The following is a 17578-nucleotide window of genomic DNA, read 5'->3' as shown; positions in this document are numbered from 1 at the left end:
TGTTATGATTTTTTGCAGGGTTACACTGGTCCAAAAGTTGAGGTTCAGCCTGCTCACTTCCATACTGCAAACACAGATGACATAGAGGATGATTTCACAGACTGGGACAAGTTGTTGTAACATTTTTGACACCATTGTCCGCATATGGACATAACTCACAGGCAGCAGACCAGTCCATGGATCACATGGGTTGATCACATGACATGACTGATTATAAGTGTGGAAAAAATTAGAATTTCCTAAAACTGCTACATGTGCATGTTATTATTCATTATCATACAGTGTTGATGATATTCATGGCATGCAGTTGTCATGTCATCATTTTGTTTTCTTGTTATGTTTTGCATTGTTATTGTTTTGGGGGGGGTTGTTCTTTTACCAAAACTATCACTTTGTTATCCCAAAGTAAACATGGCCTGAAACACTGCCGCATATCATGAAATCCTCACAACAAAAGGAAAGTCACTGGAATCAAAGTTTGTCATGTTCTTGAGCAACAGGCCAGGAAGATTGAATTCAGAAATAGATTCTAAATGGATGGTTATTGCCGTGGTTGAAAATAACTCCAGACACAGCTCTGTTTTGTGAACCACAGATGTGATGAAGCTGCTGGAAGATGGAAGTAACAGTGGAATGGAGAGTTAATGAAGTATTTGCAGAATTTCAAGGCTGCAACTTTTTTCAAGCAAATTGGAAGAGCCGTTAAAACAATGGGCATTTCCTATAAGCTTGTATTAAAGTGATGTAATGTGCTACATGTTCTTATATTTTCACTTTCCATTTTGAACATTTTAGATTTAAAACATTTTAAGTCGTGTGAACCACTTTTAGTGTTGTGTGGACAATTCTTTCATCAAACGTTGGTGAAAGTTGTCGGACTAGCACAAAAGTAAATTTATGCTTGTACAGACCTGCTAACCCATATGATTTTGCTGTAAGTCTCATAAAAATGACCTTCAAAATACAGGCTTATGGAATAAAAGTAAAAATTGCAGAAAAATGATTGCTGCTGAAAAATCTGGATAATTGGTTCATCTGTGTTTGATTTGGATCTAGGTTTCATGTTAGAAATAGTTGAATTACAGAAGAATAAAACAAAATATTCAGATTGTTGCAAATAAAAACAAGAAGGGACACAATTACATTTATTGGACATCCCATGCCAATTTGAGTGTCTCAAGGCAGGAGATACGATTGCTGTCATCATATGAAATGGAACAACTCCAAGAATTACGTCAAATTGAGAGACAGCATCACGCCATTGAGTGCATAGGGTTCTGACCTGAAGTTTGTGCAACTGTACTAGTGGTAAATAAGGTCTACGTGTACTTTACAACCTTTTCATTTGAACATAATGTTTACTATCACTGCATGTTTCGATTAGCAAACATTTAAATACATTATCCAGCTTTTCAATCGCAGTTTATATTTTGTTACACCTTACTGAAAACTGGTCAAATTTACAGAAAAAAATCAACTACCTTACTGAGACAGACTCTTATGATATGGTCCATTGCCTAACATGTTTATCCATACTTTTCCAAACCTGCTTAGCAAAATTCACAGATGGCATCCTGGTGTGATTCCTTCTCAAATTTGTACACAAAATGCCAATCCAACATCAAATATGGTGACTGCTGCTAAATATATGAGAAAACATGAAACATGTTAAAATTAAAAACAAAAAATAACCAACATTGACCAAATTTGATGCATTTTGACATAAAGATAAAGGCGTTAAATACCAGTCTGCCATTAAATTAAACATAGATGCTGTTAGTAAAACAGAAAAGCCTTTAAATGACTTTCAGGAACTACTTAACTGAACAGAATTTGACTAAATTTTTCAGAAAGCATCATGGTGTAAAGACCTTTCAAATTTCTTTTAAAAATCTACTGTCAGATATGTCTGCCATTAATAAATATAGAAAAACCTTAAAACATATTTTTTACAAATTGCTGAACAGAATTAAACTAAATATGACAACATATTTCAGCATGAAGACCTTGCAGTTTTCAACACATGTGGCATCTGGCATCTAATAGGGCCACTGTTACTAAATATAGCAAACCTTTAAATGACTTCTCAAACACTGCTGAACAGAGTTTGAAAAAATGTTTGGCAGAAAGTGTGTTGGAATGTAGACCTTTCAGATTTGTATAAATGTTATCAATCCACTATCAAATATGACCACCATTTTTTTAAATCTGAAACAAACTTTAAACTTCCCCAAAAGCACCAAACAGAATCTGACTTGTCAGAATGCATCAAGGTTTGAAGGCATTTAAGATCTGTTCAGATGATTATGTTGTTAATAATAATTGAAAAATCTTGAAACAACTTCTTAAAACCAGCTGCACAAACTTTTGCCAAACGTTACAAGCATTTTGGCATGAAGATATTTTAAATTTATACAAATGATAATGAATCACCATCTGATTGGGCTACCAAAAATAAAATAAAAAGCTTTAAAATGTTCTTACAAACCACTGAACTAAATATGACCAAATTTAAAAGAGTTTCCAAGCATGCAGGCATTTTAAAGATATCAATCTTACATCAAATTAGTCTCACATTAATTTCTTAATGTGTGTATGCATGCGCACACACACACACACACGTCTGCAATATGGAATTTCTTTTCAAAATACAAACCTGTTGTGAGAGACCACACCTTCTGTCAGCAAAAAATGGTCTCTGAAGATAGTTGATCTATCAAAAGAGGTCATAATATTTTGTATAATAATAATAGTAATGATAACAATAACTTGTGCATTATATATACAGTCTTAATGTTGTTTTGTTGGTTGGAATTTAACAACACTTGGAGCAAATTATTGTCTCTAACATACCAAGAATATGTAGGCCTGGTGCCTTTCATGCACAGAGGCAAACAATATGGGTTGACCCGTACAAGTATTGAACCTGGAACCTATAAATAACAAGTCTGATGCTGTACCAAGTGAGCCAGATTGGCTGCCTGATTTGGTCTTGAATAACAAGTGGTTTCCACAAACATTGGTTTCAGATTTTATTGTATTAGTAGAAATATATAGGTAATTTAAACTGGGCTATGTTTAGTAATTGTTTACACGTTCTTTTGATAAATGGCATCAGTTACTATAGTCATCAAATCAGACCAACCAAACCAAAATATTCTGATGAAGGCTGATATACTTTCATAAAATTGACTTGTAACTCATTTGAATATTTTAAATTCAAGCTCAGTCATGCTTCTATTTTCAGATGCAGATTTACTTTTGTGGACTTGACAATATCTCTGCAATATGGATTCATTATTTGCTTTTGCTCAAAATAATGTAATAAGATAAATATTCCTGATTGAGAGAATGTGTAGTGCTTGCATTTCTTCATTCGTTCTCATAATTATATCATTTTTAATCATAAGCGTAGTGTCAGATGAACTGATAATTTAGTGTATTTATGTATATATCAACTGTTTATGCTTGTAGATTTTGCAGAAAAAGTTAGCTTGTAGAATTTAGATAAATATAAATACTTTCTCAACATCAGTTTTAAATATCACACATTTTCTCAATGAGCATAATTTGACTTGACATTTTGTACAGTATTTATTTCATTATTCATTCTTGTTAATTTTTATTGAATATTGAACTTGATAATGTAGATTTAAAGGTTTATCCAAAATTGATTTTAGTTTGTGTACCTGTCAAAATTATGGAGCCAAACCTTCAGGTTCATCTTGTACATAAATGTAAACAATCAGAACAAAAAAATTCCTGTTTTGTTATCTGTCTTCTGTAGGTATAATTTAAACTTTTTTAATTTAATCTTTTTTTGTTTGCTTTTAAATTTACTACAATTTTCATTAAGTGAAGCTTGTTAAAACAGAACTATCTGCTGTGAGAATAAAGGGAGATAATTGGATGCAGTTTTAGTAAGTAAAATTTGTAACACACACACACATATATGTGTGTGTGTGTGTCTGTGTTTTTAAAAGAGTAATTTTTCCGTCTGTTTTTATAGTCCTATAAAAATAAAACCTCATTCATTCGATAAAATATTCAAAAATTAATTACAAATATTGTTTCTTAATGTGACATTGTCATTTTATTAAAATCTTTTACTCATTAAAATTCATTTCAAAACCTGTTAGCTGTGGCGAAGTTCTTGATTATGAATGTGAATGAAATACATACCATACTGTTTGAGTGCAGAACAATGATGTCTCTGAGTGGTCTTTTATTGTCATTACTTTTTGTTTGCTGGCAAAACTTCATGCTCATTTCAAAAAGACTTTAAATAACCAGTGAATGATTCAAGCAAGTACATCATCTAAGCTTTATTCCAGTTAACAGTTATCTTTTGCCTATCAAGATTGTCAAATTAATAGCTGAAATTACTAGATGTAATGACTTTTAGAACACTGTTCATTCAGAACTAACATGCCATCCTGTTCCAGTCCAGTCAGAAACATTGTTACAGAAGAAATGAACTGATCCCAGTTTGTGTGGTCTGTCATCGAAAATTTGTGTCAAATGAATCACAGAAATTAATATATTCCAATGCTGTAAATAGAAAATGATATACTCCTGAGTATTTTATATTTTTGGAATGCTGGTTTATTATTTTGAAATAAATATCTAAGTGAAGCCAACTCTTATATCAGTCACTGTTAAGTGTGCAAGTATTTTAGTATTACTGGAGACTCTGACCATAGTTTGGGAACTTGAAAGGATTATATCAACCCCAGACAGGAAGCAAGACATTATCACTATTCTGCTGTAGTCAGCATTTTCAGCATCAGTCTCTCTCATCTTGTTTTATTTTTGTTGTTTTTTAAAGAATTTTTATAAGTTCTTCATTTCATATAATTCCTAAACCCCTTGATAGATTCTTATCATAGTATACATAAAGCATTATGAAGCAAAGACAATTCATTCTCTGCTGTGCTTGCTTTCACTTGTTACCTTTGATAGCATTGCTTTGACCATAGACTTCACATGCAAAACTTTTCCTTCTTGGTCCAAAATTCAAATGTCATATCAATTTAGGGGTTTAACTAAACAATATTTTGTGATATCTTCTTGGTCCTCGATTAAAATAGTGCCAGTCTGATGTCTAATATGGGTGCCATGGCAGCCATCTTGAAACTCGTGTTATTGTTACTCCACCTGAATAGGTCATATAAGTATTGGGTTTTCAGCAGAAGACTTTTTAAGATGTCCAGTGGGTACTAAATTGAACTGCTACCAAATTGACATCCAATATGACCACAGTAGCATCCATTTTTAAAATCTTGTTATTGCAACTCTTCCTAAATGGAAAGTCATATAGAGATGGGGCTTTAACCAGAAGACTAATTATGATATCTGGTTCATCCTGAATGAAAATGTCACTGATATGACTTCAGATATGGCTGCCTCAATGAGCATGTTGAAAATGTTGCCATTAATTCCCCAGAATGGATGGTCATATCAATATGGGATTTTCACCCAAAAATCTAATGGCATTTAGTTTGTCCTTAATGAAAAAATTGCCAATCTTAAATCCAATATGGCTGCAATTGATTAATGTGAAATTCCTAGCGATTTTTTTCTTACAGTTGAGCATCAAGGGACTCTTGTTTTTGGACACCATACTGGTGTATACACGATTCGATTTTCAGGCCATTACAGCATTTTCCATTTTAAAAGTTGTATATAAAAACATTCACATTTTTAAACTTTTGGACTTGGAATTTATTTTACATGAAACTTGTAAGTGCCATTAAACAAAACAACTTGAGGTACACAAAGAATATTTGATGAACATAATTTGTACTCTTAGGAAAATGATTAGATTTTATGGCCATTGTGACAATTTTGCAGTTTTACATAGATTCCTACTTTTTTTGGACTTGGTTAAACAAAACACATTTAAAGTATTCCAGTGAAATTTGATATGATTGTATAAGTAGATAATCTGGTTAGATTCTCATGTCACTTTAGCAACTTTTCAATTTGTTTAAAATTTTGAAGTCTTTGGACTTCCATGTTTTAGTCTGCAGTGGGGATATAAACTTTTTTGCAACCAGAAATCATGTTATCCTATACCATAAGCAAGTATTAGAACCAGAGATATGGCAGCAAACATAGCATTTCTTGAGATGGTATATAATTAAAACCATGTATGTAATATATCTACTGGAATTCAGTATTTTAAGGACTTAATAGACTAAATCAAATTTACACAAGTTTTTATATTAGCCACATCTATGTCAAATTTGATTTTTAATGTGTTCTGGATACATTTTATTGATTTGTGGCCCCAGTTTAACTTAGAACTTGCCATCTTTTATTGTGTTATTTTGACAGGGGTATCAAATGAACGTGGACATAATCTCAGTTTGTTTTAATGCCCCAGTAGAGTGGGCTTTTAGTGATGACAATTTGTGCCCATCAAGTCACTTCTATTTCCATTGCAAATTTCTTCTTGCACAGTCACTTTTAAAGTATTTCATGTATTGAAACCTTGTGTTTTGGTTGTTTTTGTTATAGGTTTTAGAGACCTATGCCATGATTAATTTTCATAGATTTCTGACAGTATTTTATGAAGATACTGTCATTATTTCACTCAGGATTTGAATTTGTATTAATTTGCATGTTATTGATTTAGGTATAGCATTCTTTCATCATTTCATCTGTGTCATGACTCCAGGATCTGGCTAATATCACAGCATCTGTGTCATGACTCCAGGATCTGGCTAATATCACAGCATCTGTGTCATGATGCAAGGATCTGGCTAATATTACAACATCTATGTCATGATGCAAGGATCTGGCTAATATCAGTGCATCTGTGTCATGACACCTGGATCTGGCTATTATCACAGCATCTGTGTCATGACTCCAGGATCTGACTAATATTACAGCATCTGTGTCATGACTCCAGGATCTGGCTAATATCACTGCATCTGTGTCATGACTCCAGGATCTGGCTAATAACACAGCATCTGTGTCATGACACCAGGATCTGGCTAATATTACAACATCTATGTCATGATGCAAGGATCTGGCTAATATCACTGCATATGTGTCATGACACCCGGATCTGGCAATTATCACAGTATCTGTGTCATGACTCCAGGATCTGACTAATATTACAGCATCTGTGTCATGACTCCAGGATCTGGCTAATATCACTGCATCTGTGTCATGACTCCAGGATCTGGCTAATAACACAGCATCTGTGTCATGACACCAGATCTGGCTAATATCACAACATCTGTGTCATGATGCCAGGATCTGGCTAATATCACTGCATCTGTGTCATGACACCAGGATCTGGCTAATATCACAGCATCTGTGTCATGACTCCAGGATCTGGCTAATATCACAACATCTGTGTCATGACGCCAGGATCTGGCTAATATCACTGCATCTGTGTCATGACTCCAGGATCTGGCTAATATCACAGCATCTGTGCCATGACTCCAGGATCTGGCTAATATCACAGCATCTGTGTCATGACTCCAGGATCTGGCTAATATCACTGCATCTGTGTCATGACTCCAGGATCTGGCTAATATCACAGCATCTTTGTCATGACTCCAGGATCTGGCTAATGTCACAGCATATATGAAATGATTTTAAATAAGTATGTTGATGTTTCAGAGATGAAAATTGAAAGATATTTTTAGGTGTCATTTTTTCTTTCATATTACCGAACAATATTAAGTTGCTTGTAAATTCATCAGACATTAAGAGTAAGACAATACAGTCTTTGTAAATTGCTTATTTGTCTGCTGCTTGCTTGCTTGCTTTTGCAGTGAACTCCATGAATATTTAATGTACAGGAAATTTAAATTTTATAGTCCGTCCATCTGGGGGGTGGAGAAAGTTTTTCTTTAATTCCACCTTTCTCATCTTTATAACTGTCTTTTTTTAAAGAGTTGATTAAATCTTGTTTTAGTTGTGTGCAATCCATGTTTTTACATTGAACACTACATCCAAGTACCTTTTCAATCCAAACTACAATAGTGATAGCAGTTTTTGTGCATATTTTTATTTTTATATTGGTGTGAAGTGTAAATAAGTATTGAAAATATACAATTTTCAGCTATTTCCCAAGTACAGTTACTTGAAACATCTCAACAAAAATGTTAATCTTATTGGGGAAAACTTGTATGTATGAAAAATTCAGGGCAGAATATTGGTTTGATTTAGTACAGATTGTTGGTATACAGAAAGTTACAGGGTATGAAAAACACACTGGCAATATAGTTATTTATTTAATCATTGGGCCATATCTTCGTTGTGAGTAATAATTATTTTGCCATTGATGTGGTATGTATTTGGAAGTGGTAGTTCATTTTCTTATAAACTTTACGTGTAATTCATACCCATTTTCATACATGTTCCTGATATTGCCAAAAGCTTGTAGTAATTGTATACTTGTTTAATGTCAAAACATGCATATATTATTTGTCTTCAGTAGCTTTCAGGAGAAAAACTGCACTGTTCATGTCTTTTAATAGTTTTTTAAAAAAATATAGAAATGTCATTGATTGGTATTAAAGTTTACGTGTCTTTGATAGCAAGTACAGTAGAACCCCATTTGCAATGAAGTCAGAGATGTACCTTGTTTATAGAGAGACTGTGTGACCTTCAGATGTATACATAATTCTTTTTTCTCTCACATAATTCAAGTCAAGCTAATATTTTTACTGCTTCCAGTAGTTCATTAACAAGTCGAATCCAACTACAATGAGAACATGCACTGGCAGATATGAGTCTGTGGTCTGCTGATTACCCCAAGCATGGTGCATTATAATTACTGCAACAGCAGATTGGGGTCTATGCAGTTTGTTTGGAGTAATCAGTAGAAAAGAAACATATAAACCCTTATCCAGAGATTTATGCAACAGCAGATTAGGGTCTGTGTTGTTTGCAGTTGGACTTTTGAGTATATACAGTATTTATAATTTTTGTCATAAATTGTCTTTATAATGCAATTCTTGAAACACCAAAAAAATGTTAGTACAGCTTTATTTTTGTCCATATGTTTTTTTGTTGGTGTATAAATGTTGCAACAAACATTTTCATGTACTGCAAGTTTTGGGACACTTGAACTTTTTTTCCAAACTACTGATCAGCATATTTTATCACTCATAATATTAAAGTCCCTTATGTATTGATTGTTAAGGAACAAATCCCATTACACAATAAATGGAATTATTATAAATTATGTTCATAAAAATTGTTTGAGAAGTCAATAAATTGAATTAATTTTAATGTTTTTTTTTCTTATTTCTGTTTTAAATTTGTATAATTCCTTTGGACAATTACAATGTTCCAAGAATAAACAATAAGTTATTCCTTGTTTTACCCTAGACTTATGCTGTTATTGCTTTATGTGTCTTTAAATTATACTTGTTGCCTGTCATGATTCTTCAGTAAGTTTTCTGCTTTGAAAATTTAAATTACCAAATTAAAAAATATGCAGATACAACAAGAAGAATAGCTCCTGGGTATGGTTCAATGTTTGCATCAATTAACCTTGTTTTTATCGTGGCATCATCGCATGCATGAAAATTTTCCTTTATGCAAAATGAAGTACACCTCAAGGTCTCCAGTGATATGTACTATTTATTATACTTGTTTAATCTCTTTACAAAAATTATAAACAATTAGTATTTGCAAAGTAGTCTTTTGTTTTGCTGTAAGCAACTTTGTGTATTGACATGTTCACAGAGTTAAAGTAGTAATACTAAAATATTTATACTAAGTTGATCAAGTGTGCATTCCATACTTGGCTACCTAACATTGGTCAATCTAATATTGATATTTTTCAAAGCCATTTTGAGTAAAACAATAATGAACCATATTTTTTCCTCCTAAATCCTCAAAAGGTTTTTAAACAGTTGGATTAATGTTGTGTAAGAAGGATGTTATTGCCATCTGAGGAACTCTTTGTTTGTTTTTAGTGTTATAAGCAATTAATTGGTTTGGATTGCTGTCTGTTAACAAAACAGATTAACACATGACAAAACAATCAGTCTCAAAACAACCAGGTTGTTAAAAGATAACAGTTAAAGGAGTTGCAAGTTGAAATAACGGTTTCACGCAACAAAAGATTTTTATGAAAATGGATTGGTAGCAATCTTGTTGGATCTTTATTCCTTATTTTAGCTTGTATTAATTCTTTAATATAAATCATGTATATGAATAATGGCTATATCCTTAACGTATTTATAAATATTTATTGTAATTTTCATATGAATTGCATCACATTGTAGGATTTCTTATATCAACAAAAAATAAAAATAACAGGCATAGCCACTTGAAACAATTGTAATTATTTATTAAAAAAATGGAAATATGGCATAGATGCAATAAAAAAGAATGGGTATAGTAATAAAACTATAATTTTCCAAAATGTTATTTCACAATAAACAAGGATATAAGTAATGCTATGGGTGAAAGGGATATAAATATGCTCACAAAATGTTGCTATAAAAGCAATCAGTGATATATCAACAGTTTCTTGATGATTAAACAAGAACTGCTCAATACATGTGTAACACGTGGCAATCTTGCTGAAAATGCCTCACATTTTTTATACATGTAAATGTTGGGACACTAAAAAGGTGTTTTTTTAATGTACATACAGGTTTTTGAACAGACTAATTGAATCATTGTTTCTATAAACTTATATATATTATTTATTCTAATATGCGTTTAACATGTGTTTTACAAATTATTTTCATAATTTTGGTATTGTAGAAAACTGCTGTACATAATAATGGTTTTTATGCTGTTTGAATCATCTCAGTGTTTTTGTTTTCATGGATGGTTTCTAGACTTAGCACCAACATTATAAATTGAATCAGAAGATTAAGATGAAACTTGGTATGTCAGCTTATGTCATCTACCAGTAAAGTGGATAAGAGCTGTTCAGTTTCAACTTAGCCAGAGAAGGCAGTTTTTAAACATACATGCCATGGTACTCTGAGTAATCAATGAGTTCATATGAAACAATACAAAATTCTAAATTGATGCATTGGATGACTACTCCACATTATAAGCATGTTCCCTGTGTCCCATATATTTTACTGGAACAACAAATAACTGGTGATAAAGACCTGTTACTTAATTGATCAGCATTTTTTAAAATGCAGATTAAGATGTAACACAGTCATTTATGATTAATTTGTCTTTAATCATCTGATGAAGCCAAGACACAAGTTGATATGCCCCTTGTGTAAAAGTAACAAACTTGTGCATTTTTTAGTTGTTTTACATTCAAGGCTTTCAGTTATTAGAACTAATTAAATTTTTGAGAAACTACATCTATGATTTTCTTTTACATTGGATTTAATCCTGGCTTAGTTTGAACTGGCCTTCATAGAGGATTGTTCAGTCTATTGTTGCAAGTGTACTTAGTTTTGACTCCATTGCATATGTAGACTGCTTGCAAAGGCATTTACTCCATTGCTTATGCAGACTTCATCCAAAGGCTTCAACTCCATTGCTTATGAAGACTTCATACAAAGGCCTCAACTCCATTGCTTATGAAGACTTCATCCAAAGGCCTCAACTCCATTGCTTATGAAGACTTCATACAAAGGCCTCAACTCCATTGCTTATGAAGACTTCATACAAAGGCCTTAACTCCATTTTTATATAAAGGCCTTAATTCCAACGTTTATGCAGGCCTTAATTACGTTGCTTATGCAGACTTCATGCAAACGCCTTGACTCCATTGTAAGTTTCATCAGTTTCACAACATTTATGTCACCAAATACAATGGATTATTTGGTATGAAGACAGTACAGTAAGAAATATTTGTACCTCACCATGTGATTGTATGAAGTTTTCATGTCCAAGATCATTGACTGAGCTGTTGTTACACATTTACCATCATTTGACTTGATCCAGTTTGTGTTTGTGTTTTTTGTCTGTCTTTTGATCCATGTTCTTGGCAAAGGCTGGGCCTGTTTATTTTGCTCAGAGTGAGTCATTTCATTATCTTAATTTTTGAAGTTTGACATAGATGTATTTTCTGTGGTTGATCCACACTTATTTGGCTTAGGTAGTTTCATCATGGATGTGCTCAAAGGTCATAGTTAATTAATACTTTCACAACATGTCTGTAGGTCATGATATATAGAAAACTTGTACAAATTATGTTGATGATGATGAGGAAATAAAAATTTACTAGAAAATCTTTAATTGGTTGTTGTATTGTTATAATTACACAGAACTGCAGTACCTCAGTGGTTAGCTTGCAAGACTTGTGATCAGATGGTTGCAGGTTCAAAAAATTTGCACAGACCAGGCCATGTTGGCCACAAGGCACCGTACTCATTGTTGCCTCAGCACTATATAACCTTTCATGTGTTGCTGAACCATTAATCAATCAGTTTTATATTATTATTAATGGTTTGTCATGTCAATGAGATAATTTGCTGTTCAAAATCAAATCTTAAGCTAATCAGATGAAGAAATGAAAGCCAGATTATGTGACCCAATTTTTTAAAATTTCTACAGCATATACCATATTCTCTCAAGCCTCAGACAATGTGGGTATGTGAGAAAGCTGCCATTAGCTTCCATGAGTTCTTTCAGGGGTTTTCCTTGGTTTTTCTCCACCAGTTATACTGGCTGTCAATCTTGCACTGAGAAATGGCGTTAACACTCACCCTAAAGAAAACAACAAAAACTATACAATGTGTCCATTATCATTTTAAATTAAGCTACCACGCATAATTTAAGTGACATACATTATGTCACTTAAATTATGCTTGGTAACTTAATTGAAAAATCAACCCATAAAAAAAGTTTCTGATTGTGTTTGTCTAGTCTGGGTGATGGGAAGAAAAGGGAATTAAGTTTAGATGAATGGTCTGTATAATAGACTATACTACCATTTTTACATTAGGTATGTTACCCTATACCATAATTTACATTCATCCGTGATTTGTTCTCACTCACCCCAACCCCACACCTGTTTTTCATAGGAAAAGTAGAATGGGTGTAAAATTTTACCTCTCCTTGTGTCTGTTCATCTGTCCCACTTTCATTTCCACAAAATAACGACCTAATTTACAATTGCACTGGTGAATGTGATTTTCCGCATTCAGCAGTATCAATCAGCGGAGGTGTGATGTCTGATAGCTAGGCCCATCTACATTTGTTTCCACACAATAACCCCCTTAATTATGGTTCGATTTTTATAAGAAAAATTATATGATGTCTTATACTGAATAGCCCTAGCGGAATTTAATCATAAGTTTTCTACTAACATCATCTAGTAGAGTTATGGGCGCTAAATAATATAATGGATCCTCATTATCTCCTAATCGTACTTAATTTCAAGCAAATGTTGTCCCTAGCTTTATGTCAATGAAACCGTACCTGAAGACGATCATCAGTGTTTTATGTCATCATTGGGTAGAGTTATCGCCCCTGATTAGTTTTTACTGTCATTTCACTTCATCTCTGACTGCATCTGTTACCCGACTCAGCTTTTCTGTATATTATAGCTGTCTTGTGACGTTTATCATGTTGACTGGTTTTTTGTTGTTTTTTAAATGTAATGTTTTGGGTTAACTTTTCTTTATCCTGCTTGTATTGTAATTAATAAAAATGTGCATGTTATGAATCATTTAACTCCGATTTCTAATTCACTTTTCATCCACATTTAGAAACTTCTTATTCTTCCAGACCCCAAAGTTTGTATATTCCCGCTGATAGGTGGAGCATATTATGTTATGGACCGCTCCGGTGGCCTAAGTGGTTATAGCATTCGCCTCGGATACTGAAGGTCGCGGGTTCGAATCCCCGGCCGAGTCATACCAGAGACTTGAACAATGTTACTAGCAGCTGCCTCGCATTGCGCTCAGCATTAAGAGGTTAGTGTTAGGACTAGCTGGCCAGGTGTCAGGATAATGTGACTGGGTGGGACATGATGCTGTATGTCTGCGGCATGATGCCTCGGTGCTAGACGTCACTATAAACAGTCACACGGCATACATCGGGGCGATATGACTGGAACATTGTTCAAGTTCACACACACATGTTACCTTATGACGTCCAGACATTCGCCTGTTTCTAATTATGATTTTGCACAACGAAAGCACATTACCAAGTGGAATATTGGTTAATGATGTCAGACACTGTCTTGTACATCAAGTTGAATAGATATAAAACACAAAGAGCCACAGACGGACAAACAGATCATGGGTATGTATGTGGGGCAGATAGAATTTTCAAATTCACATCAACTTGTGGTTTCCACTGAAAAACTTCTTATGTCTACTTAGTCCTAAATGAGAAAGGTATCAGTGTGATGTACAATATGGCAGCCACAGCAAGAATCGTGGAGGGAATCATTATAAAGCTTAGACAATGAATTCAGCAACATTCTCACTCGCCCTAATAAACCTGGAGTCACGGTCACAGTCATTGATACTTTCAACTAAGGTTTTGTTTGGTTATTTTATTTGCGTATATTGCCTAAACCCCGAGATAAACAGGCTTTTTTTCTGCCTTATATTTGCTGACATTACTAGTGGCAGGGACCAACTCATCTTCGCTAGCAGAGGTTCTGATATATTAACCCTATCTACACTCTGGCGGATCGAACATATATTTTAGTGCTGTGTCCGAGCAGCATATGTTCCATTTCATTAGTTGCCTCCGTCAGTATGTAATACCAACTAATCAATAGCTCGCAACGGCAGTGCATTGCATATTGCATGGTGGCGGCAATTGACTTCAGTAGAATACTTCGAATATATGACTACGTACAAAAGAGAAGCCATGACATGCTTATTTGAGTGAAAGGTATTTGCACAAACACGGATCGACAGTAGAAAATTGTTTATTTATGAGTCCATTCTAGTTGTGTGTTCCATTTGTCTCGATCATGTAGGAACATTGTTCAAATTTTAATAATTCCTATTTGATGCGTGGCTTGCCTCCGCATCCAATGAAATTCACAGACCCGAAGCACAGAAATATCTGCTTAATACGCCACGGTGTAGATAGGGTTAAAATATCGGAACTTTGGCTAGCGAAGATGAGACCATCTGTGCAAGGTACAATTTATGCTGGAGCATCAGCATGTTGGCTTATACACGTCAAAACTGTTTCATGCATTAGTCAGTTCCCGGTGATATAGGCTTTGCTATGAGGGTGAAACACGTTGCTTTTGTCGTGGGATGATGCTTCATTCCACGTGTGATACACAGGTATTCTGTTCTGACATGGATTAATACTTTAAAATGATGGTCTCTCTCTCTCTCTCTCTCTCTCTCTCTCTCTCTGTATTTGTGCGTGATTTTTAACGTAGCTTTAACATTTTTTCAGCCATGTCGGTACGATATCTTCAGTGTGCCAATTTCAAGTGGTGTCTAGCACTGGGGCATCATGCCGCATACATGTAGCATCATGTACCACTAGCTACGATGTCGTAGCCTCAACTTGATTTGGTGTGGTTGAGTCCACGAGGTAGGAGTAAGGGTACTAATATTAGTACTACATATATCACCAGGTCACATTTTCCTGCCACGAGGCCGACCAGTCTAACACTAACCTCTTAATGCTGAGCACCTAGCGAGACAGGTGATAATACCATTTTTATATCTTTGGTATGACATGGATTAATATTAAAAAGTGGGTGTTCTGAGGAAAAATACTCTTTTCTTTTCAAACAATCTGATAATCATACATTGTAAGCACTGTATGTGTGTCACTGCATTTTTAAACCAAAAAGGTGATATATATATATATATATATATATATATATATATATATATATATATATATATATATATATATATACAACTTCATTGAAGATGGAAGTGACAGAGAAACAAGGCGGTAACATGTTCTTTAGTGAAGTTCTTCATAGAACTATATGATTAGGTCGGATATAGAAAACAAGCCTGCCTCTCAACAGGTTTTGTCAGTCTGTCCTGCATGATTTAAACAAACCTAGATCATACGTCACAACACTTGCAATGATGTTCGCAATGTTCAGTGTTTCCGTCCGCGTAAAAAGTGTCAACGAAAATAAAATCTTTCATAAAAATATGCATTAATTTGACAAAATACACAATCTGAAACATTTTTATTTGCATAACATAAACTTGTAAGATATCGCTGCCCTAAAATTACTGTCAAAATTTGAAACTTCTTTTTATAGATGTAGTAGTGCAGCCCTTAATCGCACTGAAACATAATAGATAAATGGAATCCGTACAAATGGAAGGTTTTTGCTTTTTAAGATATGTACTAAAGAGAAAGAAAAAAATATAGATATAAGGAACTATGTTATTGGTGAAGTGGAAACATTTGGTATTTTCACTGTATATATTTTCTGGAATGACATTAGAACATTGATCGTCGTCATTTTTGTTCTAACGTTTATATGTCAAGATAATTTTCCCAACGAATGCCGTTAAATCGTGTACATGTATGTACGAGAGCATATAGAAGAGAAGCACCTGGACTCAAAGCATTATTCCATGCAGGGTTAAAAGTTAATTTGATTTTTTAACTGGGGCAATGACTTTATATTCAACCATGATACACAAACAGGATAGAATACTGAGCATGTGTGTGATTATAGTGTTTATCGACTGAGACGAAATCACCCTCATATACGTACAATAAACGCTTTGTTTGCAAACATCATCATACCATACAGTGCGAGCACTACGTTTATGTGGGTGGTGGGGTTTTAACCACACAGGATACAGATTCTTGAAAACCGGACATATTTTACTTCGGTTATGACCGTTATGTGTTCATTAGAGATCTGACAGCTAACTTACGCAAGGAAATAAGATCATGACTGATATAGGCAACAAAATCCTTCCACCGTAACATATTTTTTTTTGTGCCCATTCTCGCCTATATATACCTGTGATTGAAATAAAATTACCCGCGAGTTTGCGTTAAAATGGCGTTTGACCTAGTTTTATACACGAGCTAGCCATGATGGGTTACGATGTTCAAGAATGTGGCCCTAGTTCTGTGCATGAACGTCATAAAATACATCGATGATATGCGTTAGAGTAATCTTTGACATAGTTTTAGGCCTGATCTACATCAGAAAGGCAGTCTGATACAGCACTGAGTAATTTCTAAACTATTGTGATGTATGAGCTATAATTAAAAAACAAGGCCGGTGATGCGCTTCTAACTCATGTCTGACCTAATTTTATGCATGAGCAGTGATGAACTGTACTTAGGTGCATTGTCTGAACCATTTTACGCAAGAGGTACGTGTTTTTAAAGATACTTACTACCAAGCGGTGCTGAGGAATTTCTGACCGAATTATATCCATTTTCAATTGATACTTTTCTCAAAATAAGTACTCATAAGACCACGTTGATTTTAATAAATTTACCGCTGATCACATTTTTAAGTAATTTTATTTTCAGTTTCATGTAAGGTTACATGTCTTTAAGATTAACTTGGGTCAAATTTTCTTTCTTTGGGGTATGGTTCTTCTTCGCTCGAGGATATTTTTACTGAGACCAAATGTCAGTTTGAGATAGTGCTTTGGGAACAGCTGTTTATGGTCAAGATATATGCAGA

At 34.0% G+C, this 17578-nt stretch overlaps 1 protein-coding gene across 3 annotated transcripts in view; it reads left to right on the top strand.

Annotated features, from left to right (window-relative positions):
* The window catches only part of LOC149781842 (forkhead box protein J3-like), a 71737-nt gene extending 59539 nt beyond the window's left edge, over positions 1-12198 (top strand). For all 3 annotated transcript variants that reach the window (XM_089936029.1, XM_089936028.1, XM_089936027.1), the window contains one exon: positions 19-12198. In XM_089936029.1, coding sequence (XP_089792155.1) covers positions 19-120 — 102 coding nt within the window. In that variant the 3' untranslated portion in view covers positions 121-12198. The remainder of the gene's footprint in view (positions 1-18) is intronic.
* The last annotated feature ends 5380 nt before the right edge of the window (positions 12199-17578 follow it).

The sequence above is a fragment of the Sinohyriopsis cumingii genome, chromosome 15 (genome assembly GCF_028554795.1).
Source record: "Sinohyriopsis cumingii isolate HCF-2022 chromosome 15, ASM2855479v2, whole genome shotgun sequence".
Lineage (NCBI taxonomy): Eukaryota > Metazoa > Mollusca > Bivalvia > Unionida > Unionidae > Sinohyriopsis > Sinohyriopsis cumingii.
Note: the sequence above shows the minus strand (reverse complement) of the source record. Positions and strands in the feature narration are given on the sequence as shown.